This window comes from Euprymna scolopes, chromosome 41 (genome assembly GCF_053919585.1).
Source record: "Euprymna scolopes isolate OS-2025 chromosome 41, ASM5391958v1, whole genome shotgun sequence".
NCBI classification, from domain to species: Eukaryota; Metazoa; Mollusca; class Cephalopoda; order Sepiida; family Sepiolidae; genus Euprymna; species Euprymna scolopes.
Genome location: NC_136522.1, coordinates 66,820,260 through 66,848,010, shown reverse-complemented (window position 1 = coordinate 66,848,010; position 27,751 = coordinate 66,820,260). Strand labels below are relative to the sequence as shown.

Here is a 27,751-nt window from a genome sequence, read left to right as displayed (position 1 = left end):
CACTAGCAATGGCCCAAGACTCTTTATCTGAAAGCACATCTTTTAAACTCCTCGGCCTAACGTTCACAGGAAACATGAGTTGGAACAATTACATTGAGAGCATTGCTAGGACCGCTGTGACATGGTAGGTTCTCTCTACCATGCTAGAAAGCTACTAACGCCCAAAAGTATCCTGTACCTCTATGAGGCCGCCATTCGCCCATGTATGGAGTATTGTTGTCATATTTGGACCGGTGCATCTGCTACTAGTCTCTCACTCCTAGACAAGGTTCAAAAGAGAGTCGCCAACCTAATAGGTCCTGAACTGTCATTCAAGCTTCAGCCTCTGTCCCATCGACGAAATGTAGCATCCCTCTGCCTGTTCTACAAGTACTTTAACCGTGAATGTTCCGACGAACTGCAAGCACTTGTACCCCCTCGATGTAAATACCCTCGACAAACCCGACAAGCAGCAAAATCCTACCCCTTCACAGTTGAGATCCCTAGATGTAAGAGAACCTTCTACTCCAGTAGTTTATTCCTCAGAACCGTTAGACTTTGGAATTCCCTTCCGGGTTCTTGCTTTCCCAACTGTACTGACATGCAGAAGTTCAAGAGTAACGTGAACCGACATCTTCCTGCCCAACTCCCCACCTAGTACCCCTGTAGCCTGTGTCCCTAATAGTAGGCCCCTATATCAAAGTGGCAATGTGCCTTATTTGGGGTGAAAATGTAATAAAAAAAAAAATGTCTGTTTTTATCACTTTCATCCCATGTTTTCCTTGGACTCCCCCTGTGAACCAACCTTGCTATCCCAACTGTTTTACATCTACTAATCCAAAACCTCTCATCCATTCTTGAAACGTAGCCATACCATCAAAGTCTCTTGTTCTACACAGATCTCTCTATACTCTCCAGATTTAATCTTCCTCTGAGTTCATCAGATCTAAGCCGGTCTTCAGGATGGTTTTGGTGAAGGTTTGTGCTCTCTGAGAGCTTATAGTTTTAAATTTGTTTTTTTTCTTTCTTTTTTCCCTTAGACTATGCTGGGCAAATGTAAAGTAATAAACGAGCGAGTGATGAGCGCAGCTGAACCAACGCCGAATTTTGATTGTCACGTTCCCTTGCAACCCGCCCAGCCCGGTGATCCACACATTGTTCAGTTGCAACGCTCTCAGGTTAGTGAGACTTTTTTTTTTTTTTTTTTTCTTGTCAAAACTAATTCTCGATCAAATGTCAGTCGAACTTCAATCAAAATCAATAATTATTCTACTGTCTACTTTCTCTTTCTTATTTTACTCTTCCTCTCTCTCTCTCTCTCTCTCTCTTTTTATTTCTCTCCCTGTCTCCCTCTTTCTGTTTATGTTTGTCTCTCTCTCTCTTTCTCTCTCTTTATTATTCTACTTCCTCTCTTATTCAACTCTTTTTTTCTCTTCTTCTACTCTTTTTCTATCTCTTTCTGCCTCTCTTTTTTCTCTCTCTACTCTCTCATTATACTCTCTCTCTCTATCCTACTTTCCTTCTCCTAGTCTCTCTGTCTTTCTACTCTCTCTCTCTGACTCTCATTCTGCTATTTCTCTTTCTCTTTCTACTCTCTCTTTCTCTTCTTCTACTCTTTTTCTATCTCTCTCTGCCTCTCTTTTTTCTCTCTCTACTCTCTCATTATACTCTCTCTCTCTATCCTACTTTCCTTCTCCTAGTCTCTCTGTCTTTCTACTCTCTCTTTCTCTCTCTCTCTCTCACTCTCATTCTGCTATTTCTCCCTCTTTCTACTCTCTCTTTCTTTTATTCTACTCTTTTTCTATCTCTTTCTGCCTCTCTCTTTTTCTCTCTTATTCTACTCTCTCTTTTCTACTCTCTCTCCTAGTCTCTCTCTTTTTCTACTCTTTCTCTCATTCTATACTCTCTCCCCCCTTCTACTCTCTTTCTCTTTCTACTCTCTGTTTCTTTCATTTTACTTTTTTAATTCAACAATATTTTCACATTTTATTTCCATCTTTTTTTTCTTTTTTACAGATTTTCTTTTACGAATATGATAATGATGGAATGCCCGTTTCTCGGCCTCGCCAGTGTCTTCCTTATGCTGTGATAACCTATGAAAAAGTTGAAAATTTTACCATGGGTCCGCTTAAATCCATCTATTGCTACGACCCAATGAAAAATTCTTCCCAAATTAAGAAGCCTGAAGATAAACCCGATTGGAAAAAATCTCCCCGAAATGTGACAAATGCTCAGCTTCCATTTCCGAAGAATCAACCTTCGGATAATCCAACAAGAACTCCTCTTCCATTTCCTCCTGTCGGATGGGTTTCTACCCAAGATGCAGGAACTACAAATCTGACTACATTCACCACAGATAGTTCTCAAGACACCGAATCTGGATCTAACCAGTGTGGCGTATCGGTCCCCAATGTACTCTTTAATTATCCCCAGCAAAATACCGGGGCTGATACACAAGGTGTTGTTGTCCATCGGTCAGCTTCGGATCCGAGAAGACGGTTCAATCAGAATTCTGGCGGTTGGAATACTGATGAACCTGCGGGAGCTGCCGAACAACAAAGGAATATTCCACCTCCGCAGTTGCCGTCTTTCCCAAACTTCCAAGTTGGATACCAAGGAGGTTTCGACCAACAGTTTCCCCAGATGGATCAAAATAAGGATGGTGGATTTGGTTGGCAACCGAAACCTCCGCAAGGATTTTATAATGAATGCGAACCAATAGATAACTCCAGTCAACCATGGTATCAATCGCCAGTTTGCAATAACAGCAATAATAATTTTAATAATAATAATTACCTGGGAAATAATAATAATAATAATAATAACTACATGGGAAATAATAATAATAATTACCTGGGAAATAATAATAATAACTACATGGGAAATAATAATAACTACATGGGTAATAATAATAATAATTATATGGGCAATAATAAAGATGATCCTTCAGGCTGGAATGATTGGAATGAACCTCGATTTGGTAACTCTGAAACTAAGGACCCGCAAAAACTGAAACCTGTAAATTTAAACTGTGATAATAAGCCTAATAACAACACCGATAACAAACCTTCCACCGATTCCAGCAGTACGGTAAAAAAGCCTCCAGTAAAACGACCGATTCCTTTCGCCTTAAATAAAAAGAAGCCGAAACCTGCTTCCGATACGACAACCTCTCAGCAGAAAAGCCAGTCTGGCGATAGTCAGGATATTAAGAGTAAAGATTCGTCGCCTGTGGAATCGGATCCCAAGAAAACGCTGTCTAATGCCGCGGCGAGTACTCAGAAGAAGGACACTAATTCCACAGACTCTGATTCAACAAAGAAACCCGAAATAAAGGTGCTGTCAGAGACTGTTGAGAAAAAGATACCATTTCCAAAAAAGAGTTCAGCACCAAAGGTTACTGAAGAACCAGCAAAGCCTCAGACCAAACTAAGTGATACTTATGTGCAAGAATTGTTTGACAAATTATACCAAGCTGAATTCAAAGACAATGTTGGTGCTTCCAATTTTGGTGGTGTATCCTCTGGGAAAGGGAACAGTGTAAAAGCCAAAAATACAACTGAACAAATTTCTGACAAGGTTAGTAGTGAAATGTTTAAAAGTTTTTTCACATTATATATATATATATTTCTTTCTATTCAAAAAATGCTACATTGCCAAAAGTGTGTTTATTCATAAAGTCTGAAGAAATGCTTGTTTTTTAAAATTTTCAAACGATATAATGCTTGAAATTGTCGAACTGGACATGTAAACAATTGTAACATAAAAAAAATGAAATACACTTTTCGTTGCTATCAGCACCTTGTTTTGAAGTCTTGATTTTGCACACAGTATATTAATGCTCAATTATGAAATGTGATAATTTTGTAGCTTAATCCTTAAGTCAACCATTTTTGGCTTAAAACCTATTGGTATATAAAAATTTACTGAATTACACGAACTCAGTATATTACATATAAGTCTATATATATATATATATATATATATATATATATATATATATATATGAGAAAGAAAATTAAAACTGTAAGTTGAATTTTACAATCAAAATTTATTGTTCGACTGAATACTCCAAAAAAAACAATTTACAAAGTCCTTATTCCATGGAGTTTCAAAGAATGCTATTCTTGTTATTCTTCTCATCAGAGGACATAAAGAAATCAGCAAATTATATTTGTAGCAATGCTAGAATTTGCTAGCTATGACATTAAGTGAAACCGCAATTTATTGTAGTTATAAATTGCCAAGGAAAGAAGTGAAAAATGTTGGATATGTAAAAAAAAAATATAAAAACAAACCACGCATAATATTTCAGCTTGCATGAAAATTCTCTCAAGTTGATCCGAAATGCGAAAGTAGTTCTTTAGAGGGAATGGAGTCCAAAAGTAAGTTCAGCGTGACGATGCATATAATCCGATTGGAAAGGCTTCAAAACAGCTGAAATAATGAAAAAAATTTTTTTTTTTTTTTTTTTTTTTGGACAGTGCAGTAGCCTAAAGAGAGCTCGATCTCCAGTCCAATTGGACCGAGCAATAAAAAAGGAGAGAAAAGCAGCATATCAACCATCATCGTTGGCTTAATTAGAAAAAGTGATTTCAGACTAAATTTTAAAGAATTAAGATCAGGCTTAGCAGAAAAAAAAAAAAAAAAATCAGCCAGTGAAAGCTTGTATTACTCTGACCAGAAATTGTCTAGCCAGACATACATACATACATACATATATATTTATATATACATATATATATTATCGTACAGATAATTGATTTTGTTGTTGTTCCTTCTTATGAAACGGATTTTTAATTTAATTATAATTTGATTTTTAAATTTTAAATTATCAATCACATTACTTAATATTGAATTAGCTCTAGGACATTTAACTATCGAGCTTATTATATATCTAAATTACAACGAGCACTTTCTCTTTCCTGTATTTTAATTAAACTAGTAATTTCACTGTTACATTAAAATACACTCAGCTCTTTAGACTATTGTTCTAATCTCCTTTATATATATATATATATATATATATATATATATATATATATATATATAGGGAATTAGACCGGAAGTCTAGATGATCAAAGTTTAATTTAATGTGTTAATACATTAAAAGAACATTGCTCATATTACTGTAGATATATAATAAGCTCAATAGGTCTATTTATCCTAGAGCTATATTAATATTGAGGATAAAGATTAATAATTGTAAATTATGAATCAGTTTCAAAAAGAAAAACAAAAAAAAATCAAATTGAGTGTACGATCGTTTCGGAAACAATATTCATTTTATTAATATTGGCAAATAACGTCAGCAATAATTGACAATAATTTTTTTTTTTTTTTACGGTGTTACTTATCACGTTATTTGGTTATATACATGTGTATTATATACTGTACTGTATTTTGTTACTAACTTTTAATGCCGTATCCCGGGATTCTACTGTATTTTTAAAGTTGTAGTGAACTATCTTAGTTTATTGTTAATAACAGAATCCAAGTTGATTTGTCAGCTTAAATGCTATTTATGTCAAACTTTTAAAATTCAGTCTACATAATTTGATTTGCAGACTTTTTCCGTGCATGACGTTTCCGAAGCAGATTTGAGGAAACTCCAGGATTATATAAAAACTAAAATTGAATTGAAGGAAAACAACGCAAAAAACGTACCGAAACAATCAACAAATAACGAACCAAAAATCAAAACGACAGTGTCTTCCCTGAAACAAGGATTAAAGACGACCATATTACTTCCAACTCCCGGGAAAAAAACTGAGGTAACAATTTTTTTTTTTTTACGTATCCTCATATTAAAAACAAAATAAAACCAAAAATCTGCATGATGTAATACCTGTGATAAAATGAAAATATGATATTCCAAAAATCGCATAAATTGATCAAGTAGTTTTATTTTTATAAAAAAAAAATCATTTTTAAGAGATTAATGAGGCATTACAACATAAATCTAGTATGTATGAATTATTGTTGAGTTATCTCTCTTTTTCTTGAGATTGTAAGAAAATAAAATTTATGAGTAAGAGAGGAGCAACTGTCTCGCGTTGTCATGTTGAAAATAATCTCAAGCAACAAATGGAGATAGCTCAATAATTCAAGCTTGAGAGATTTATGTTGTAATGCTTATGAATTCTCATTAATCGCTTAAAAATGATTTTCCTTATAAAAATAAAACTACTTAATCAGTTTATGCAATATTTTCATTTTTTTAATATAGGGGAATTCTGGACAAGAACTGCATATTTTTTCAATATGTTGTAGACATCTTTATCTGTGCCTAAACCTAAACGTAGATTCCATGAACAAAGCTTTTTTATTAGAACTGCACGCCTGTGGAATTGTCTTCCGTTTTCCTGCTTTCCGGCTGACTACAATATGGTTGTCTTCAAGTCTAACTTAAATAAGTTCTTGATGAGCCGTTCCATATAAGTTATCAAATTTAACAAATTTTCATTACTACTGATTATTATATTGTCCAATTTCTACTGTACACTCTTTAACCCTTATCCTTGAGTGGCCTCTTGGCCTTGATAATGTGTTGATACCTATGAAGAAAAAAAAAAAGAAAGAAAAAGTCCAATGTGAACAAGTTCTAATTGAATCGTCCCCCTAAGTAATCCAAGTTACAAAATTCCCACTGTTTACTATGCTAAAATCACAATGACTAATGTATACCTATTAACCCTTATCCTTGAGTGGCCTCTGGGCCTTGATAAGTGGTGACACCCATGTAAAAAAAAATTTAAAAAAAAAAAGACAAGTTTAACTATTATATTCTGAAAGAGAAAAGAAAAAAAAATTCAACTTAATAGTTTTCAAAAAAAAAATTTGTGCTTTGTTTTTTTTTTTGTGTCCTTGTACACCTTTATGTCAGAATGAATTCACAAATTTTTTTTTTATTTCCCTAACCTCCCATTGCATATGTGACCAGCTCCCCATAAAAAGGGGATTGTCCAAATTGAATAGAAATTGTCTGATATAAGGGGTTTCCCCCTGCATTGATCAAAAGCTGATTGCTTTCGGGACGTTCCCAGCATGATTGCTGGAAACCAATGCCTTAGCTTCAAATTAATCTTGCTTTTATATGAAAAAGCCGAACGAACACAAGAGGAGCTTAAATAGCAAGAATTTTGTAAAATTCAACGTAAATAGATCTAGACGCGACCTGCGTTCACAAATCGTACATATTATGATCTAGGGGACATATAAACAGTTGTAAGACATAGTAAACCCCCCCAGAGAATTTTTTAGATAAACATTTTTTTGCAACATATTTGCAACATGTTTCAGCTACAGTTATATATATATATAATATATATTTTTATTTAGATAAATATATATATGCATATACATCTTTATTTAGTGAAAAAAAAGCCTTTGCCGGACATACATAAAATGCGCACACATTTTTGCCTTTTATATATATAGACTAGCGAGGGGTATCCGGCGTTGCCCGGGTGTTTGGAGGTGTGTGTGGAAACTCCGTGGGGGTTAAAAAAAAAAAGTAAGTATGAGGATCAAACTGTTGAGACAAAGTTGTAAATTAAAGTGTGAAAAAAAAAAAAGTGTGACGTTAACCATGGCCCCACCGCGAGATGCTAACGGAAACACGTTTGAATTTATTTGATTACTTGGATTCGGCAGGTGCCCGTTGTAATGAGTTAATGAGGTCAAGTTTGACTGCGGGATTTTTATTTTTCCCAAGATGTTATTGGAAAAAGACTAACCCACATGCGGAGAACGACAAATGTCAAATATTTATCTTCCCGAAATCGAGCAAATTAAATAGACAGGCGAGCTTCATTGTTAACTGTGAGATATTACGATTTATATGTGATATAAAAAGTTTTAAAAAGTTGTGAAGCGACCGACCGCTTCTCTGAAAAAAGCCTTTTGTAGACATACACAAAAAGCGAACACACATACATACATACATTTTCGCTTTATATATATAGATTTTTTTGGTGCAAAGTGATTCCTACATAGTTATGATTGCTTCCACTCTCTCCTTATCTGCTCTGTTGGAATTTGCTTTACACAAAATATTGATTTGTAAACTCAACATCTATATGTGTCGTACTGTAAATATTTACTTTTATATTCTTGTCTCTTTTTATTGAGATTGTCGGACTGACTTCCTCATCTTGGTTGTTATAGTCACAACGTTTTGGCCGTTTTGCCCTCCGGCCTTCATCAGGTGTTTTGTATCGAACTGGAGAACTGTTTGTTAGGAGTCTCGAACCCAACCCTTTATTATTATTACGGGGGTACCGTATTCGGACTCCAGCTAGGCTCTGGGACATAGTTGCTGATTCTCTGTTTTGAATGTTACTTTTCACTGCCTTCATTCAAGATTGAACTCAGCACTTTTGGGTAACTATAAACTTGGATACAACGTCTAGGACCACTCGACCATATGTCACTAGGTTCGATACAAAACACCTGATGAAGGCCGGAGGGCAAAACGGCCGAAACGTTGTGACTATAACAACCAAGATGAGGAAGTCAGTCCGACAATCTCAATAAATGAAAACACCTCATCTCAAAAATACAGACAATTACTATTCTTATCTCTTGTATAAAATTGTTTTTATCCACTTTCGTATTTCTCAATTTTTCATTTACAAAACTCTGTTTATGTTTTAGGTAGCACTTACTAACTGGTGACCCTTCTATTATTTAAATGTTTTGTTTTATTTTCATTTTATTATGCATATCTGTATATGCATGTAGTTCGTGTTGTTTGGTGCTTTTGTGTCGATTTAATCATAAAATGATTCCGACTAACACTAAAAACCAAATGGCTTGAATAGCTAACCCATTTTTCTTTTTCCATTTCGTTGGAATTTACTTTTCTTTCCACTCTCCAAAGCTAGGAAATGTGAACTCAAAAGTATTTTCAGCCAATGGAAATCTTTCCAAACCCTCAAAAATAACACCTATATGTGAACATAGTAAGTCAGTGCAAACATAGAAATTTGTATAAGACCTGGCGAAAAAAATCAGTTTTAAAGAGACTCCACCAACCAAAACGAAACGCAACACCTCACCCCGTGTCTTTGGGTTACTGGGTAGCTCATCATCATTGCTTATGTACATCTATACATGCTCTAACAAGAACGAAAGTAAACGCACACACATGCACAATGTCACGTTGCCCAATACATTATGAACATTTTGATACTTTATTAAACTTCTTTACACAAATACGTTTTAATATGAACATTTATTAGCATGAAAGTAACGTTTATATTCTTAGCTATTATATAAAAGGCAAAATGTGTCTGTCTGTTTTTGTATGTCTGCCAAAAACTTTCAACAGTGACAAAATTGGTATCATTTTAAAGCTTGATGTCTCAGACGACAAATATTGAAAAATTGGCCAAAAACATTAATTCTTTTACCGTCACCCGGGCCATTTTTTACAAGAAGGGGGACACTTTTTTCATTGACATTTTTGGGAGTCATTCAAACCTCGTGTCAATGACGTTGCATAAAAGATGTTATTACGATCGCCCGAGATGTCACAATCGCGGTGGGCGCATCGATAAGACCTTTTGTCACCTCCTTTTCCTCACGCGCGTTATGGGTTCAAGCCTGCCGATTACTCCTAATTTTTGTTTTTTGCTCAACCAACACACACCCTTACCCACACCTCCACAATGCTGGGTACCCAAGCTAGTTTCTTATATAAAAATGTTTTCTTATAAACTTTCGTTCTTGGCTATACACAAACATACTCTGAGGTGGTTTCTACCAAGGCTAGGGACCGTGCCAGTTTCGTTTTTCTCCATTTTTCATTCATAAAATTCTGTTTATGATTTAGCTAGCATTTGCTAACTGGTGACCCTTCTACTATTTTAATATTTCATTTATTTCCTTTTTATGATGCATGCATACTCCATATAAATATCTGTTCATTTTTCTTCCTTCCCTAAAACAATGGTATTTATATTCATATTAAATGTCGATGTGATTCAAACATGCTTTGAGATGGCCTCTACCTAGGCTAGGGACCATTCCACATATATACCTTGATATCATGCCAAAAAATATTGCAACCGTAAGGAAACATTTTTAACCTTAGCCCTAACCTTAACTTTTTTTTTTTTTAATTCTTTAATAATTCTATACTTTCTCTTCTTTAAGGAAAATCTCCCCAGCGTAGAAGACTTAAAAAAATTGCTCAACATTGTTGACAAGGCAGTCAGCATAAAGACAGAACCCCTCAAGCCAATCAATATAAAGGCGGAACCCCTCAAGCTGAAACCCAACGAATGGGAGACCAGTTACCAGTCATTTCTGAAAACTGTTCAGAAAAAACAGCTGATACCGGGCCAGCATCACAAGTGGGTGCGTAAGAAAGAATTACCGCCGGAACCTCCTCTGCCAGAGACGGTCCCACCGCCAACGGCTGAAGTCAGCATTGACGATGTTGTCAATACGAAGCTGATGAAAGAATTGTTGCTGGAGCAAGAGTTTTCTGAATCAACCAGTGTCTCGGAAGCCGATAGTTTGTACCTGCCACCGACCGAGGAACGCAAGAAGAGGAAGACGAATAGCGGTTTGACGACTCGGCGACAGACGAGAAAGAAAGCAGCTTTCGATATGACAAGCTATCGGCGCCGGCGGAAGAGGCAGAAAATGCAACGGAAAGCAGCAGCAGATTTCGGTGCTAGCAGCCTCGCATTGACGACTAACACGTCTGGACTTGATGATAACGTGTACAATTTTTGGGACCCAAATTTTAAAGGACCGGAGATAGAAACTTCCTTAAACGATGACTTATTATCATACAACAAAGAAGGTCCCAGCAATGTGGTTCCTACCAACAAGAGTTTGAGCAAAGGACCTACTTTAAAGGAACTTGGCTTTAACAATTGGAAAGATGCGATGGTATCTCTGAAATTTCAGCCAGTCGTGGCCCTGAAAAATTGTGTACAACAGGTATGTCTTTATTTTTTTAAATTATAAATTTTAAATTTTATTAAAAAAAAAATTTTTTTAATTAAAAATGTTTTTAATTAAAAAAAAAAATTTTTTTAATTAAAAAAATTTTTTTAATTTAAAAAAATGTTTTTAATTAAAAAAAAAATTTTTTTTTTAAATGTCTTCACTTTGAAGAATTATTTAAGTTTTCAAAAAAATTTTTTAACCAAAACAAGGCACATTGACTGAGAATTAGAAACCAGATTTATAGAGGTATCCTAAGTGGGGAGTTTTGCACAAATATCCTTGTTCACATTACATTTAAATCTCTACATTTTGGGAAATGTTTGTCAATAAGCAATAGTTGTTTGAATCATTCTAAGAAGTGTAAGAGAGTTTTGCAGTGCCATAGCTTCCAAACAAAGCCTTCTCATTTAAGAAAATTAATAATGTTGAGTTTTAATTTCATGACAAATATTCTAGCAACATTGAGACATGTTACTTATATTTTCATTTATATTTTTTATATCTTTTTTATGTTCATTAAGCCTCTTCTTTAATTCAAATTAAGTTTCACCTATATATATATATATATATATATATATATATATATTTGGCATCATCACATTGACTGACACACCAGTTCTTGTTAGATAACCGAAGCTAAGCAACATTGAGCCTGGCCAGTACCAGATGGGTGACCATTTGGGAAGGCTAGGTATTGTATGCACCGCGCCGAGTCGTGGAAATTTTCAGGTTGGTATCTCGGGGCATATTAATTCACTGGGAGAGATGCACCCTCCCCCCCTCCCCCAGTTGTCATTAAGACATGTATCTACGAGAAGGAAACTCTTGTAAAAATCTGCAATCTACTGTATATTCTGTCCTGTGGCAGTCATCCAAAAAGTGTGATTGGTTCGACACAAAATTTCACCACTATAAACAAATCAACTGTGTGGGGATTTCTAAGCAACTTGGTTGTTGCGATAAAAGCTCATGTGTTGAAATTGATAGGAGAATCCATTATATATATATATATATATATATATATATATATATATATATATATATTATCAAGAAAAATTTAATTTCAGTCTACAAATGTCATAATTTTGGCAAACTTAAAGTAAGTATAGATATTAATATTAATACTTATATGACAATCCCAACCAGATGAAAAAGCTCAATATTTAAGATAGAGCAATAATATAATCCACTTTTTTTAACCTTTCTTCATCAAACCTGGACTTCATTTGGAATATCCTTTTGACCTGTTGCTTTTCTGCATTTTATTAGCTTTCATATAAATACGATTTTTTTTTTCATGATTATTAGTTTTTAATTTATGTGCTAACTAGCAAAATTTATTGACTGCCTACGAATATAATTTTGCTAGAAACATCTCCTCTGATTATATGAGCCATTCATTAGAACTCCATGGAATAAAGAAAATGTTTAATTTGTTTATTTGTATTCCTTGTCGGAAAATTAATTTGTTGTAAATTTCAATTTTCAGGAATTTAATTTACAGAATTTAATTTGCAATTTTCTTTTGTACATGCAATAACCCTTATCCCCGAGTGGTTTCCGGGGGCCTTGATAAGTGGTGACCACCTTTTGTAAAAAAAAAAAAAAAAAAAAAAAAAAAAGTTGACAAATACTTTTAAAATTAATTTATAAAAAATAGCTACCACTAAAAAACATTTTATATATATTTTACTTATTTAGATAACAAATACTTTTAAGCGTATTATTTGGCTTCTTCGGACGACTGTTCGCATCTTAAGTGTTACTTTCACAATGTTTTAGCCGATGTAACCTCTGACCTTCTTCAGATGTATCTTGTTGAACTTGGTAGTCTTTCTGTAGAAGTAGAAGTACCTTTAAAATTAATTAGAAAAATTTATACCACTTCAGCACTTTATTATTACATTTTTTTTTTAAATTTCTTATTTTTTAAGTTTCTTTTTTTTTTTTTTTTTTACTTATTTTTCTTCTTTCTCAAATTTATATATTTTATTCTTTTAGATAACAAGTCATTTACAGCAGGAAGGTAGTTCTAACGTAATGGAGTGGGTTGGTAGTCAGAAGGAATTGCGAGAGACCCTCAACTTGCCACCCGATAACTCACTTGTTGCCCTTTCAAGTGCTAATACCTCTAAATCTACCAACAGCAGCAGCAGTAAAAGTCCTGCTAATGCCAAGGTGCCAACAACAACAGTGTCTAAAAGCAGTACGAAGACTAAAGTCACCAAGAACATTGCAATGGAATACCAATCCATGAGCGATACCATTTCTATTAATTCCATCAAGGCCTCTGTAAGGTCGGAGATCACAAAGATAAAGAAAACGGCAAAGAGCGTATTAAGTGATACTGATAAAAAGAAAATATCGAAACCAAAACCCGCAGTTGCTGAAATCCCACGAATAAAAGCCAAATTACCCCCGGAAAAGAGCTTTACCCCATCAGCCAAATCAGACACACCCCTTCAACATTCAACGAATAATCCCAAAGAAGTTAAGAAGCCAACCCTAACTTCTGGCTTGCTCTCACAAAACCCGCAACCTAAACCTACTGTCAGCACAAATAAAACCCTTCCCCCTAAAGGGATAATAAAAAATTCCCGCCCAGATTCTGCTGTCACGAAGACTTCCCTAGTATCTCCGGCAACATTTCCTGCCACGGACCAATCTCTTAAAGTTGACCTGCTCATGGAGTCTATTTCAGCACCTCCAACGTCAACACCATCGATATTGGAAGCGGAACAGAAAAGGTTGGCCGAACAGAAGAAAGCTGCAGAACAGAAGAAGCAAAAGATCTCGTTTCAGGCTTACATGGAGAAAAAGATCAAAACAAAACCAGCAAAATCACCTCCACGTGAAAAAACAAATGTCTTCGAGACGTTTAAGGATTTTCTATCACCAGAACCTGACAACGTCAAGAAAACAATATCTGAACCTCCAATCACACCCCCAATCCTAATCCCACCCCCAACAATTGCTCCTGTCGCAGAAAAGCTAAAACCATCTTTGGTTGTACCGCCTGTTGGTTCTGCATTTAGCAACTCTGTGTTCAGCCCCCGGTCACCAACACCACAAGTTCAGGTTCCAAGGGATCCAAGAATCCCATCAAAATTGCCACTACCGTTTTCAAAGGAACCTAGTTTACCGAAAATTATACCCACCATTCCAAAGAAACCAAAAGAGGAATTGAAGTCATGTCTAAAAGAAAAACCTATAAAAATGTCGCCAACAATGTCTCACAGAAAGGCTCCTCCACCCAAAACAATCCCAATATCTATGGATGAAGTCCAAGAACCCTCTGAAGCTCCTGTTGACCCTCGACTCAGCAGAAAACTGCCATCAAATCAACCTGAGTTACCTTCCGTAAAAGAATCTCTATCTAAAACTCCTGCTTTGATCGAACCATTGCTGCCCAGGGATCCTCGGCTCTTGAAAGTGTATGGCGACTATCAAGCAGAAGGAGTTGTGAGTAGCAAACGTGGAAATAAATCCCCAGCCCAAGAGGGATTGCCGAGTATCAAATTAAAACCAGACCCCACAGAATATGTGTCGGATATAATCCGTAAAGTTAAGCCTCCGGTAAAAAAAGATACCTGGAACCTCTTTACCATTTCCACTGAGGATGAGGTCCCGAAACCCACCAGAAAACCATTTCCGACGGAGGAAGAAGCTTCTCCTCATAAAGCATCTAGCAGAAAGAAGCCAGGAGTTCTTGGAGAAGTTATTCCTGCTTATGCCCAGTTTTCAAAAGATGTATCTATAGAAACAAGGATTTCTTCAGATGAAGGGACGAGAATAGTGGAATCACAAGAAGCCAGTGTTGATCGGCAATCCTGGGGTTTTTACAGAGAAATGTCCCTGAAAATGCCAAATTTAGAAAATGCTACATCGGTTTCCGACAAGGAAAGTAAGGCTTCCACTAATCAGCAAAAGTCTGACGATAATACGTGTTCCGACATGGACATTGTTACAGAATCTCCAAAGGGTCTGTATTTTAGTGATAGTGATGAGGACCTTACAAAGCCGCTTTACATTGACGAGGGTGCTAGTGGCGCCACCCCAAGAAGGGATTCTTTTGAAAATTACAACTTCAGTGTAAAAAACACGGGACGCGACCTAAAGACAGGCCGTATGGATTCGAGGTCATCTTTCGCCTCGTCTCAAGTTTTGAAAACTTTGCCACACTTCTCAGAAAATGTGAATGGCAAAACTATGCATGCAGACAATTTTGGAATCTACTCAAATAGCACCTTGACCCCTAAGGACACAGAAAATAAAAAAATGTCTCCGTTTAACGAAACCGTGCCCCCAGCTGATCCAGAATCCAGCAATGCTACTGGATCATCTCTGTTCTGTGCTTATCAGATGGAGGGCAAAAGCGAACTTAAGGATATGTCACACATTTGGATGAAGAGTCTGTCGACTCTGAGTCAGGCAAAAGCTGTTTCCTCTTTGGAAATATCCGATGAAGTCTTGGATGTTCTCCGGAAAGTTGTCAAAGAAAATATCCCTGCTGGTCAGAAGCATTTGCCACAAATTGTCCCGTTTCCGACTCCAACTCCGACTCCGAACTCTACAGCTACTGCTGGTACAAATATTCCAAAAAAACCCAACACTTTGGACAAAGATTATAAGCTCGGAGTTTTGGATAAAGATCTGTTTCACTCGGGAGATTTGCAGAAAGAATTTGTTAAAGCAGAGCATGTCAGCTTGCAGGAATCAAATACTTTGGCGGCTGGTGTTAATATCGATGGAAAATTAGAGACAAGTCAGCCAGGAAATTCAAATCTCGTAAAATTAGAAAAAAGCGAGAGAAATAGTCTGAACGAAATATATAATCCTTCCAATCCGATAGGCGATGAAACCACTGTAAAGCCCCCAGCAGGATCAATGTCTGACCCTCAAGCATTTGTTCCCGGACAGGCCATACCCGTGCTTTCTGGAAAAAAACAGAACTCCTTTCATAAAGGTGCCAAAAAATCTCGATCCGCGTCTCCGACAACAACAGCAGCAGCACCAGCGCCGATTCAATCCCCAAATTATTTTCCTCAGTCTTCAGGTTGGATGACGTCACAGCAGCCGCCTTTCTGGCTAAACCAGGGGTTAAACCAAAAGTTTGATGGGGTCTGGCCGAATCTACCCACCTTTAATCCTATCGTAACAGGTTCTATCCCGTGGCCTCCACCTCTTAATGTCCCTCCCAGCCATTTGACCAACATCCCATTTCCTCTCAGCTACGTACCTCCTGATTTGCCCGCATATCCACCAAGCCAGGCTGATTCTTTAAAACCGCCTAATTTATTCGATTGGTTTGCTGACAAAATAAATCCGAAAGCAGGAACGAGTAACAACGATATTAACCCAACAAAAACAAATAAAAGTCCTCGTGCGACATCAGAGATTAACCTTTTATCGTCGTTATCGTCGAAATCCACCAATGTTTCAGAAAATGATACGCCAGCGCAGGCCCAAAGCTTGTCTTCTAACTCTGCTGATCTTACTTCCGGAGCAGATACCAAAACCTCTCGGAGTAACCATGGTAATATTCAGATTCCTAAATCTGAAAGCTTTACCGAATTGGCGTCGATAAACTCAGACCGCATTTGTGGTATCAGTAAAGCCGATCCTGATAAAAGTAGGTTTTCCTCTTATAGTCCGACATCAGAAATTGTTTCTATATCAGCTTCGGACCCTTCGATGTCACCCAGCGCCTTAGACTCTGTTAAACCAGCAGGAAAAGAGGTCCCTTTCAAGCTGAAAAGGACATTTTCCATGGATTCGTCATTGTCTTCGGAAAGTTCCAGGTCATCTAAGAATGATTCCCTGAATAAAAAGGAAGAGAAGCCGATGAAATCAGAGTTGGCTAACTTAATAGCCGCTACCCCACCAAGCAGCCATGATTCTGAAAAGAGCGCCTGCCCCAAGGCGGAATTAACGGTAGATGACCCGAGCATAAAGCCGAGTACCAGCATTATCTTGGATCCGAACAAGCAAACATCCACGAGTGACTTTGTACCCGATTTGCATGCCGGTGATGCTACTATATCGGAAAAAAGTACAGACTTGGTCATGAACAAAGATTCGAAAAAGAAAGAGAGAGAATTGAACAAAGATTCGAAAAAGTCTAAAAGCAGGGAAGAAAGGCGTCGCGAAAAGAAATCTACTTCCTTATCGACTTCCTCCTCCAAATCTTCACATGCTTCATCTGGCAGTTCCAAATCGGCAAAAGAAGCAAAGCTAGCAAAAGCCAATCGCGATAAGCTTCGAAAGTTAACACGGCAGTTCTTGAAGAACAATGGAAAGTCGGATCTTCAAAATTTGCTGAAGTCAGTAAAACAAATAAAAAGAGAACTAGCTTCACAACCATCGCATGAGAAAGGGGGCTCCTCTGAAAAATCTGATCGGAAGTCTGTACATTTGCCATCCAGAAGTAAACCTGCGTCATCCGAACCAAGGAGTTCTTCGAGTAGAACAAAGAAATCTTCAGAGAAAGACGAAAGAGTTTGGTCAGAAAAATTTTGGAAGCCTATAAAGTCTGTAGAAGATGACGTCTTACCTTCTTCCAGCAGTAGTTCGACTAATAAGAAAACAAAGAGCAGCAGTGTTGGCAAGTACGGTACGAACAAGCAAAATGCCAAAGCTTCAGCGATTAAAACTTCTGAGCAGGCAGATGATATTCCCAAAGATCTGGAAGAGGGTGATAGAGATAAACCAACTGATGAGGCCAAGAACAGCGATCTTGAACTCGAAGAAGGGGAGTTGCCGGATAAAGAAAGCGAGGAGAGTGAAGATGAGGCTATGATGGACGTGCATTCGAAACACAAATCCTCTTCGAGGCGAAAAGAGGAAAGCTCACGCCGGAAGCGACGACAGCCGGATCGACGACACACTTCTCACGAGGAACGATTTTACAAACGACGTATAAGACAATCTCCGACAGAAGAGGGAAATCCTAGCAACACCGATAATTATCCATACGATAGACTCGACACCTATCCATATGATTCCCCAGACAGATACGTTCACGACCGAACGGAGAACTATATGCACAGTCGGATGGATAATGTTGACAGATACCTAGGAAGCCGAGCGGATTACCCACACGATGGTCCGGACAATTGTCCCCCTGAGAGATCCGGATTTTACCCACCGAATCGCATGGATCGTTACAATACTGGCAACCCGGATAATTTTGATCGCGGAAAGCGGAAGAGATTCCGCAGTAAACGTGGACGTCCCTTGCGTGGGAAATTTGGACCTTTTCCGCGTAATAACTATTCTGATCAAAACTTTAACGATTACAGTCCTGAAAATGACAGATATCCGCGGGATAGAAAGGAAAATTATTCGCATGGTGAGTCAGATCGTTGTATAAGCAAAACTTTTGGAGTTTCAACTGATCCTGATGATTATATCCAGGACGAATCTGATGGCTTATTGTATGAGAAATCCAATGAATATGGTTCGTTCAAACAGGGCTATTCAAACAATTGGCCTGAGAGACACCGTCGAAGACGAAGGGGTAGTTATTCTCCCAGTCCAGATGGAGATTATTCTGATGGTAGTTTTCGGGGCCGTGGTTCACCTCCAAGAGATGAAGGGCCATTGCACTCAGGGAGGCACTCTGGTGATGGTTTGCCTAAGACACCACGCTCAAGAGAAATCAAGGAAGACAGTGGAGGGTCAGTAGGGATCAGAAAGTCTGTTTCAAGTGACAATCTTACAGCTGATTATTTTTCCGAGACAGATAAAGAGATGGAACCGACGATGACCGGTGATCAGAACATGCAAACTGGCTCGATGCAGAATGAGGACGATGATGATGAAAAAAATATGCGAGATACGTTTGACACGATCAACAGCTATATTCTTACGTACGTGAAGGAAGGCTCTGCGGAATATAAGATACTGAAAAAATCTCTTGGGATGCCTCTCGAGACCAAATTTGATGACATGTCCAAGACGAAACGTAAAAAGATCCGGAAAAAGATCCAAAGTCAACTTCAAGCTCTGAAACAAGCACCGAGCATTAGTACCAATGAATCTGACTCCACTTATTTTCAGTCTTCAGAAAGGTCTTCTTTTAAAGGTGACAACGACCTGCAAAAATCCTCTACGTTTGAAGGGAAACCCAACTATTTGGAGTTCTTAAATAAGTGGTTAAACCAACGACCAGATGAAGACCAATACCTTCATTCACGATTGGATGTCAGATATGATTCCGAAGACGACGGTAAGTCGTCTTGTTTTGGCACCGATACTGTTGAAGATCTTTCTATTGCAGATCCTGAAATTAGGCAAGCCGTCAAAACAGTAGCATGGATGGAAAAAAGTTCCGGATTCGGAACCCCACATCAGAGAATTCCGCTTAATCTTCTGCTAGCCGAGGAGAAAGACAATATGTTCTCCTTTGAGGGTGCTTTTCTCATCTTGATGCGGAAAATCCCGAGAAAGGCAGTGGAGCGTCTTGCGACGCTACGGGAGGTCCTCAACACTCTGACATGCGAGCTGCAGGAGGCCCACAAGGACAACGACATCATGAAATTCCAAAAGTTGCAGGCTACCAAAAACAAGCTGCATGATCGACGCAAGTACATGTTAGAGAAATTCACCGGCTGGATCAGTCCGAACCGTTTACAAATGATCATGGAGGCAAAGAATATCTACCAGAACTGCTTAGAGTACTTGCAGAGGAAACCCGATCCATTGCCGAATATTGATAGAGAATTTGTGGTGAAAACTATAAAGGCCATCCAAGGTCACATCAATTTGACGAAAAAGTTTCTGGTAAGTTGTTATAATTTATTTATTTTGTATGGATATATTTTAGTGTTGAAAACAGAAAAGACCTTTTATTTTATACTAGCCTGGGTACCCGGCATTGCCCGGGTGTTTGGAGGTGTGTGTTGAGCAAAAAAAAAAAAGTGACATCTTTGCTGTTGCACCCATTGCCAAACCGGAAGTGACGTAGGTTTAAATTAAGGCTAGTAAATCGAAAAAGAGGGGATGACTTTCCAAAAATATTAGCGGAAAAAAGTGACCCCCTCCCTGTAGAAAAGTACCCAGTTGAGGGGGAAAGAATTAATGTTTTTAGCCAATTTTTAGATATTTGTCATCTGAGAGGCCAAGCTTCAAAAACGATACTGATCTCATGAAAATCCATTGCCTCTGTTGAAAGTTTTAGGCAGGCATACATACATTTAAACAGACAAGTTAGATTTATATTAAAATACCCGGGGTTACCTGGGTGTTTGGAGGTGTGTGAAAGAAACCGGGGGAGGGTGGGTAAAACTTGGTAGGATCGAACCCAAAGCTCTGAGGCGAAGTTTGAAAATAAAATCGGCCAGCCAGAATGAGTTACTGAAAGATGTTTGTTCTCTTCATGAGTGCTATCTGCATTTCGCTACTGTTTGGTCTACAAGAGATTTTTTCCAAATATTTCTTAAGATTTTTTTCATTAGGCCAGTTTCGGCACTTGTACAGTTGAATCAAGACATTAAAAAATGAAAATATCGAAAAAAAAAAGTTTATATTGCACGTATCGATTTTGGACTGAAGATCTCCTAAAAAAAAATTTCACTTAATTTGATCGAGTAGTTTTTTTTTTTTTTTTTTTTTTCGGTGGACAAACACATTTTTATGAGACCGCGTTGAAGGCAGCGAAATTGGAAATTTTTGAACACGCCACGGGGAGATAACTCCAGTTAAAGCGCCGACACTCCCTCCCCATCTTTAATACTAGCTTTTCTTCCTAAAAATTGAACCTTTTGCTCAGTAGTATAACAAATTGTTTTTTCGCTGTAAAAAAAAAATACTTGATGAAATTAAGTGAAATTTTTTTTTTTTTTTTTTTTGGAGAACTTCATTCCATAACGGATATGTACAATATAACTTTTTTTTTTTATATTTTCATTTTTTAATGTCTTGATTAAACTGTACAAGTATTCCAGTTTCTTCTATCACACAACTGATATGATGTTTATTTCTTTCCGAAACGTTGTCGTTTTTAAATCATTTTTGAGGTTTTGATATTTCGTTATTTTTTTCTGTTCAGCTGTATTAAGACCACAGTCATTTGAAATTGTGGCGTCAATAATGAGTTCTTTCGGGCTTGTTCCATGTTACAATGTTTGGCTTGATGGCTTTGTCTTTTATGTATTTGCCTGCCTGTGTCTTTGTCATTAGAACACTGTCACCTTTCCGTTTGATGCTTCTGGGCTTGACCTTTACTCCTGATCTTTAATGGAACACGTACATCAAATCTGTTGCCAAGGCCGCTGGAAAAATGGTGGGACCTTTCTATCGATCCGGTAAATATCTCACTGCTGATGCTATTCTCTATCTATATAAGAGCCAGGTACGTCCAAGGATGGAGTATTGTTGCCACATCTGGACAGGAGCTGCTAGAAAGGACTTGTCCTGCCTTGATAGAGTTCAAAATAGACTTCGTAGCCTCATAGGAGATGTCCTTTTCTCTTCCTTGCAACCTCTATCTCACAGAAGAGATGTTGCGAGTTTGTCTCTGATGTATCGTTATTTTCATGGGAAGTGTTCAACTGAGCTTCAATCTATGGTCCTCCCTCGCCAAACTTTCACAAGAAACACTCGTCTAGCTGTACACACTATCAATAATTCCCCCCCACTCTTTATCTGTGACTAAACCTAAACGTAGATTCCATGAACAAAGCTTCTTTCTTAGAACTGCATGCCTGTGGAATTGTCTTCCGTTTTCCTGCTTTCCGGCTGACTACAATATGGTTGTGTTCAAGTCTAACGTAAATAAGTTCTTGATGAGCCGTTCTATATAAGTTATCAAATTTACCAAATTTTCATTACTAATGATTACTATATTGTCCAATTTCTACTGTACACTCTTTAACCCTTATCCTTGAGTGGCTTCTTGGCCTTGATAAGTGGTGATGCCTTTTAGTGGAAATATTTACATACTTTGTTCTGACAGACAGTGTAAAGACCATCTGTCATCTAGACATTAGGTGGCTCGGGCTCTCAAGCACTGAGTCGTAAAACCTGCACTGGCCATTTGCTTTATAGGCGAGCCATTTTTCATAGTGTGGATGTATGCGTGCAAGTAATTGTTTTCCTTTTCAAGATGATTTTATTTTTTTTCCTCTGCGGTGAAAATATCTGCCCAATATTTGACGCCCCAGTTGTTGAACGTCGGCTGTGCTATTTGAAATTGAAATTCATTTTCCTTTTTTTTTTTTTTTCTTCCGTTTTCAGGACGAGCAGGCCTCTTCCAGCAATACAACACCCTCTATGTCTTCCAGCGGATTTTGCCCGGATATGGCTAGACCAAATCCACCAGGTGAGATCAATGTTCATTGCTGTATATTAGTATAACTAACTGTTCATTGCTGTATGTTATAGTATACTTAATTACAAAATACAATTAAATTAGACTCTGTGCCTAAATCAAAACGTGGATTCCATAAACAAAGCTTCTTTCTTAGAACTGCACACCTGTGGAACTCTGTTCCGTCTGCCTGCTTCCCACCTGACTACAACTTGGATGTCTTCAAGTCCAACGTTAACAAATTCCTAATGAACCGCCTTAAGTAAACACTTCATTAAATCTCCACACTAATTGCAATAACTCTTATCCCTGAGTGGCTTCTGGGCCTTCATACGTGGTGACCACCATGTAAAAAAAAAAAAAAAAAAAAAAAAAAAAAAAAAAAAAAAAAAACAATTATTAGTTGCTTATCTATAAAAGTCTGTGTGTGTGTGTGTGAGGACACTTCTCAACCTATATACTCAATGAATTTTTGATCTACAGACTTGAAATTTGGTATATAGGGTATTCAGACATGTGTAAAACTTTTTAATCAGTTTTCATCCAGAAAAAAAGGGCTGCTAAGGGGTCAAAATAAAAATTGGTACTTGGGAGTCATCAGATTTTTTTCTGTTTGTCAACTATTTCACAAATGCGCATGCGTGAATCATTCACATTACAGATTCATTCAGAATAAGTAGGTTTGAAAACACTTTTTAAAGATCATGTCAAGCTGGCCTAATGGTTATAATACTTGACTCACTGTCTTTAGGCTTAGGTTTCAATCTCAGGTCGAGTATTTTTTTATTTACAAGAAGTGAACTGTTTAGAAAAAAACATAATACTCGCATGCACATGGCTCAGTTTCTGTATAAATTAAAATATAATATTCCTGTATATTTTACGACCGGACAACGCCGGATGGCCTGCTAGTAATCTATATTTGAAGATTTTTATGCAAGTGAAGAGAGCATAAAGTGGGCATTGGGTTTACTTACTTGTTTTGTCCTTTAGTCCTCACATTCCATAAGCGATGTTTCTGACAAAGGGGGAAGAATTGCTGCTTTCTGAATTGGAATCTGCTCATTTAACAGTTATCATTTTTGGTCTTTTAATAGTATAGTAGCTCCTTAGATCAAGTGGTTTCATGCCTTGTCTGGTGCAATTTCTCCACATGTTCATATAACATTTAGGAGCTTTACTTGGTCATGGCTGATGGAATAAGAATAATCTATCAGGGTTACAGAGCCGGAAGATATGAGGTCCAACTCCTAGGATTTAAAAAAGAAAATTCCAACTTCGAACCCTAGAATTCCAAAATATCTGTACCTGAAGAAGGCCGAAGGTTACATCAGCTGAAACGTAAATATAACAATGAGAATGGTCTTACGTTTCTGAATTTTTGAGATGAGGATTGGTTATTCGCATTATTTGGATTCTTAAGACTACTGTTCTCATCTTGAGTGTCATTTTCACAACGTTTACAATTGCAAATTACTTAAGACCTCTATCCAGTCATGGTTGATGGAACGGGAGCATACTACCTCCGTGAAGTAAATAGAAGGTTCCGTTCAAAATTTCAGTCCATATTCCCGAGTTCGACAAGATACAGCTGAAGAAGGTCGGAGGTTACATCATTATTTATTACAGATGATCTTAGTGTGACGGGGAAACAAATAACGACAGTAATCAACCGTTTTTTTTTTTTTTTTTTTTTTTTTACATGGAAGTCACCACTTATCAAGGCCCGGAGGCCACTCAGGGATAAGGGTTATTGCTTGTATAGTAATCAGTGGGACAATATCGTAGTAATCGCTAGTAATGGAGATCTGATAAAGTGTCTTACTTAAGGGGACGGTTTATCAGGAACTTGTTTATATTGGACTTGAAGATATCCAAGTTTTGTCAGGTGGGAAACAGGCAAACGGAAGAAAGTTTAGATGAGGATTCGTTATTTGTATTATTTGGATTTATCGAACTACTGTTCTCATCTTGAGTGTGATTTTCACAACGTTTTGGTTGATGTAACATCCGACCTTCTTCGGGTGTATCTTGCCATCCAGTTATGGCTGACAGAACAAGAGCATGCTACCCCCATGAAGTAATAAAATGGTTCTGCTCGAAATTCCGTCCAAATTTCCAAGTTCAGCAGAAGCATTCCCGAGTTCAGCAAGATACACGTGAAGAAGGTCAGAGGTTACATCGACTTAAACATTGTGAAAATGACACTTAAGATGAGAACAATAGTCTGAAAAATCCAAACACTGCAAATGAATTTGAATAATCTAAATTATTAATCCTCTTCTCAAAACAAAAAAAAATTCCGAAAATCTTAAAAAGTTTAACTTTCGTTTTGATTTTCCAGATGCTGCATTGTCCTGGTTCGGACCCAGGAATATGGACCCACCGATGCCTGGCTTTTTCAATAAACAACCATGGAATAACGCACCATTTTGAAGAGATCTCTACGTCTGCATTCCTAAAATGGGAAACTGATGGTCTTATTCAGCTGAATGATCCGTTTTTCCAAGAGCAATGTCATTTCTTGCTACTGAACTGCAGTCGACACTTTGACTTGCGAAAAATGGCTGGATCAGCAAACCCTGCTTGGAAAGAAACAGAGAGAAAATCCTTTTTGCTGTCAGGTTTCGAAGAAGCTATCACTTGCCTTTTTTCTAAAGAAAAATGAAGGAGAAACCGAAAAAGAAACGGTGGTGTTCTGACGTCTGTTTCTCTCTGTATTATCAAGAAATTACTACAACAAAGTTTTGTGTTTGTACTACAAACATGGCAATTTTATTCATGTGTTCATTCATAAATCCATCCATTCATAAATCTATGATTCTACTCACTCACTCATTCATAAATCCATCCATTCATCGAGCAGATTTGTGATGTTTATTTTTGTATATCTTCACAAATATTTTCTTCCAATTAAAAAAAAAAAAAAGACACACAAAACAAACAAAAAAAAAGACATTACCAATGACAAAACACCCTTCCTCCCTAAAAAAAAACAACCTAAAAACCAATTTAAATATTTGTGAAGAATTTTTGTTTTTTTCGTTTTTCAAATTATTTTTTGTTGTAATAAACCAAATTTTAATGTGACCTCAAAATCTGATCTTAGCTGACCCCTTGATCTTTAACTGCTTAAAAACGACATTTACAGGCGATTGTATGGTTATTGCCACAACGTTTCTTTTGTTTTTATTAACTCTGCACCTGTGGACTTCTCCAGGTTGTACCTTTGTAAGCTTCCGACGATTTGAAAATGAACACTATATAAGTAATGACCCTTTGGTTCTTATATACAATTAAAAAAAAAAAATATATATATATATATATCTATATATAGAAAATACAGATAAATCTATATGATGTATACACCTGTCAGGGAACAAAAAATGTCATATTCCAAAAACCACGTAAATTGGACAAGTAGTATTCTTTGTCTTTTTTAACTAAGAAAATCAATTTTATAAATAAATATATATATATAGACGGGCCTGTCTCGTGTCGCAATCTTAAAAAAAAAAAAAAAAATGAGTGCAGATAAATCCACAATAATTAAAAACATATTAAATCAGCCTTGTAATGCTGCTGATTTCACATTAATCGCTTTAAATTGTTAAAAAATGTTGTTTTTTTAACAAAAAAAAAAACCTACTTGATCATTTTGTGTGATTTTTGGAATATGAAATTTTCTGTTCCGTGATGGATATATAGATCATGATTTTTCTGTAGTTTTGATAAGGTGGAATTCTAAATTAGAATTGGCCATTCTATAGATACGATGAATATTTTAGGAAATTTATTAGCAGAAAGTAACCTATTCAGTTTTTTTTGTTTTTTTTTTTCAGATTAATTGCTCAAATTTTTTCAATGTTTCTATAAGACGAGATCCATATCGACTCTAATGTTTTTGATTTCCATTTATAGAACCGACTGGAAGTGGTCGAGCCATCAGCAATACTTGTGCAGAGTAGTGGATTTTGAAAGCTCTATTACATACTTACTTGTCATGTCAAAATTAGTACAGGAATGTTTTTAAGGAAAACAACAAACTAAACAGCATCTTAAGCAGGTTTAAAGACTACCTTCCTCACTCCGTACCCCCCTTACTCAAGGAGAGCAAGACGCGTTCTAAAAAAAAAAAAAACATCCGTTTCCCGTGACTCACCCTGTATAAATTCCAAAAGTTGCGAAAAATGATCCAGTAGATGTGCAAAAATTAATCCACAATGACAGCCTGCCATTTTGTATTTTGAAATGGTGGAATTTAATTAAAAGCAAGGGAGATAAGCCACTTTTGTCGGAATGATTGATTGCAGTGACATCACATGTATTTTGAGAACTCTTCTGCATTAAAACATACAATAAAAATCTCTAAATCTGATGAACTCGCTAAATTTTATTTTTACTTATAATTATTTTTTTTAATGGCTTTTCTTTTTTTTTTTTTTTTTTTGTGATTTTTTTGTAGTCTATACTAATTTCGACATGACACATAAGTACATAATAATGTTTTCACCTGAAGTGCATTACTTTAAAACATCACCAAACAGTCAGTTAGTACCAACATAAATGAGACCACTTTTTCATTTTATTTTCCCGTGACACTTAAGGTTAGAGTCAATTCTCCACCCCCATTTCCACGTTAAGAATGAGTTTAATTATTTTCTTCAAATCAAGAAATTAAATTTTATTTCTTTCATTTGTAGAAGGATATATGGGGGGGGGGGGGGCTGAAAAATTTTGTTCTTATTTAGAATTCGACTTATTGAAAAAAAACAAACAAAAATACAAAATAATCTATTTGATGTACATCCTCATCTGAGAACAAGGATGTCATATTCCAATAATCATCTAAATTTCTCAAATGCTTCTTTTTTATATAGAAAATCATTTTTAAAAGTTTTTAGCGATTTTTAAGAATAATTTGTGTCCATTACATGGCTGACTTTGATCTTGATAGGTCGAGTTGAGTTGTCTTCCCCTTATTTATAAATAAAGGTGGAACAAAAAAATAGCGTCTTGTTTCATAATAAAATTTGCTTTAAAAAAAACAAAACCACCTGATCAATTTACGTAAATTTTGGAATATGACATCTTTGTTCCATGGCAGGTATATACATCATAAAATTTTTCATGTATATTTTTTTTTAATCACGTCAAATTCTAAATAAAAACTAAAAAATTTTAACCCTAAATCTTTTACGTTAGTTAAATGTCATTTGCCTTTTTTACTTTATTTTTTTTTTGTTGTTTCAGCTTTCAAATCGTAATCGATTTGGGCTAGTTCGAGTTTATTCTGTATATTACAAGTGGAAACATTCTGCCAATATGGGTCTCTTTCTATAGAAGCATCGGGTTTGTATTAGTGTACACATAGATTCGAAAAAGTTGTCAAAAAACAAATATATAACAAATAAATGTTATCAAAGGCAAGATAAGTTACTTTTCTGCCAAACTGGATATATTTTTTGTGTTTTTATTCAATGTAACATATTT

General features: G+C 36.5%; 1 protein-coding gene across 1 annotated transcript in view; it reads left to right on the top strand.

Moving 5' to 3' along the window:
- Positions 1–25,356, top strand: part of LOC145266578 (uncharacterized) — a 106,701-nt gene extending 81,345 nt beyond the window's left edge. Inside the window, exons 6-12 of the mRNA XM_080122418.1 lie at positions 1,020–1,157; positions 1,996–3,558; positions 5,547–5,753; positions 10,141–10,938; positions 12,949–19,731; positions 22,186–22,270; positions 24,603–25,356. Coding sequence (XP_079978544.1) covers positions 1,020–1,157; positions 1,996–3,558; positions 5,547–5,753; positions 10,141–10,938; positions 12,949–19,731; positions 22,186–22,270; positions 24,603–24,694 — 9,666 coding nt within the window. The 3' untranslated portion in view covers positions 24,695–25,356. The remainder of the gene's footprint in view (positions 1–1,019; positions 1,158–1,995; positions 3,559–5,546; positions 5,754–10,140; positions 10,939–12,948; positions 19,732–22,185; positions 22,271–24,602) is intronic.
- The last annotated feature ends 2,395 nt before the right edge of the window (positions 25,357–27,751 follow it).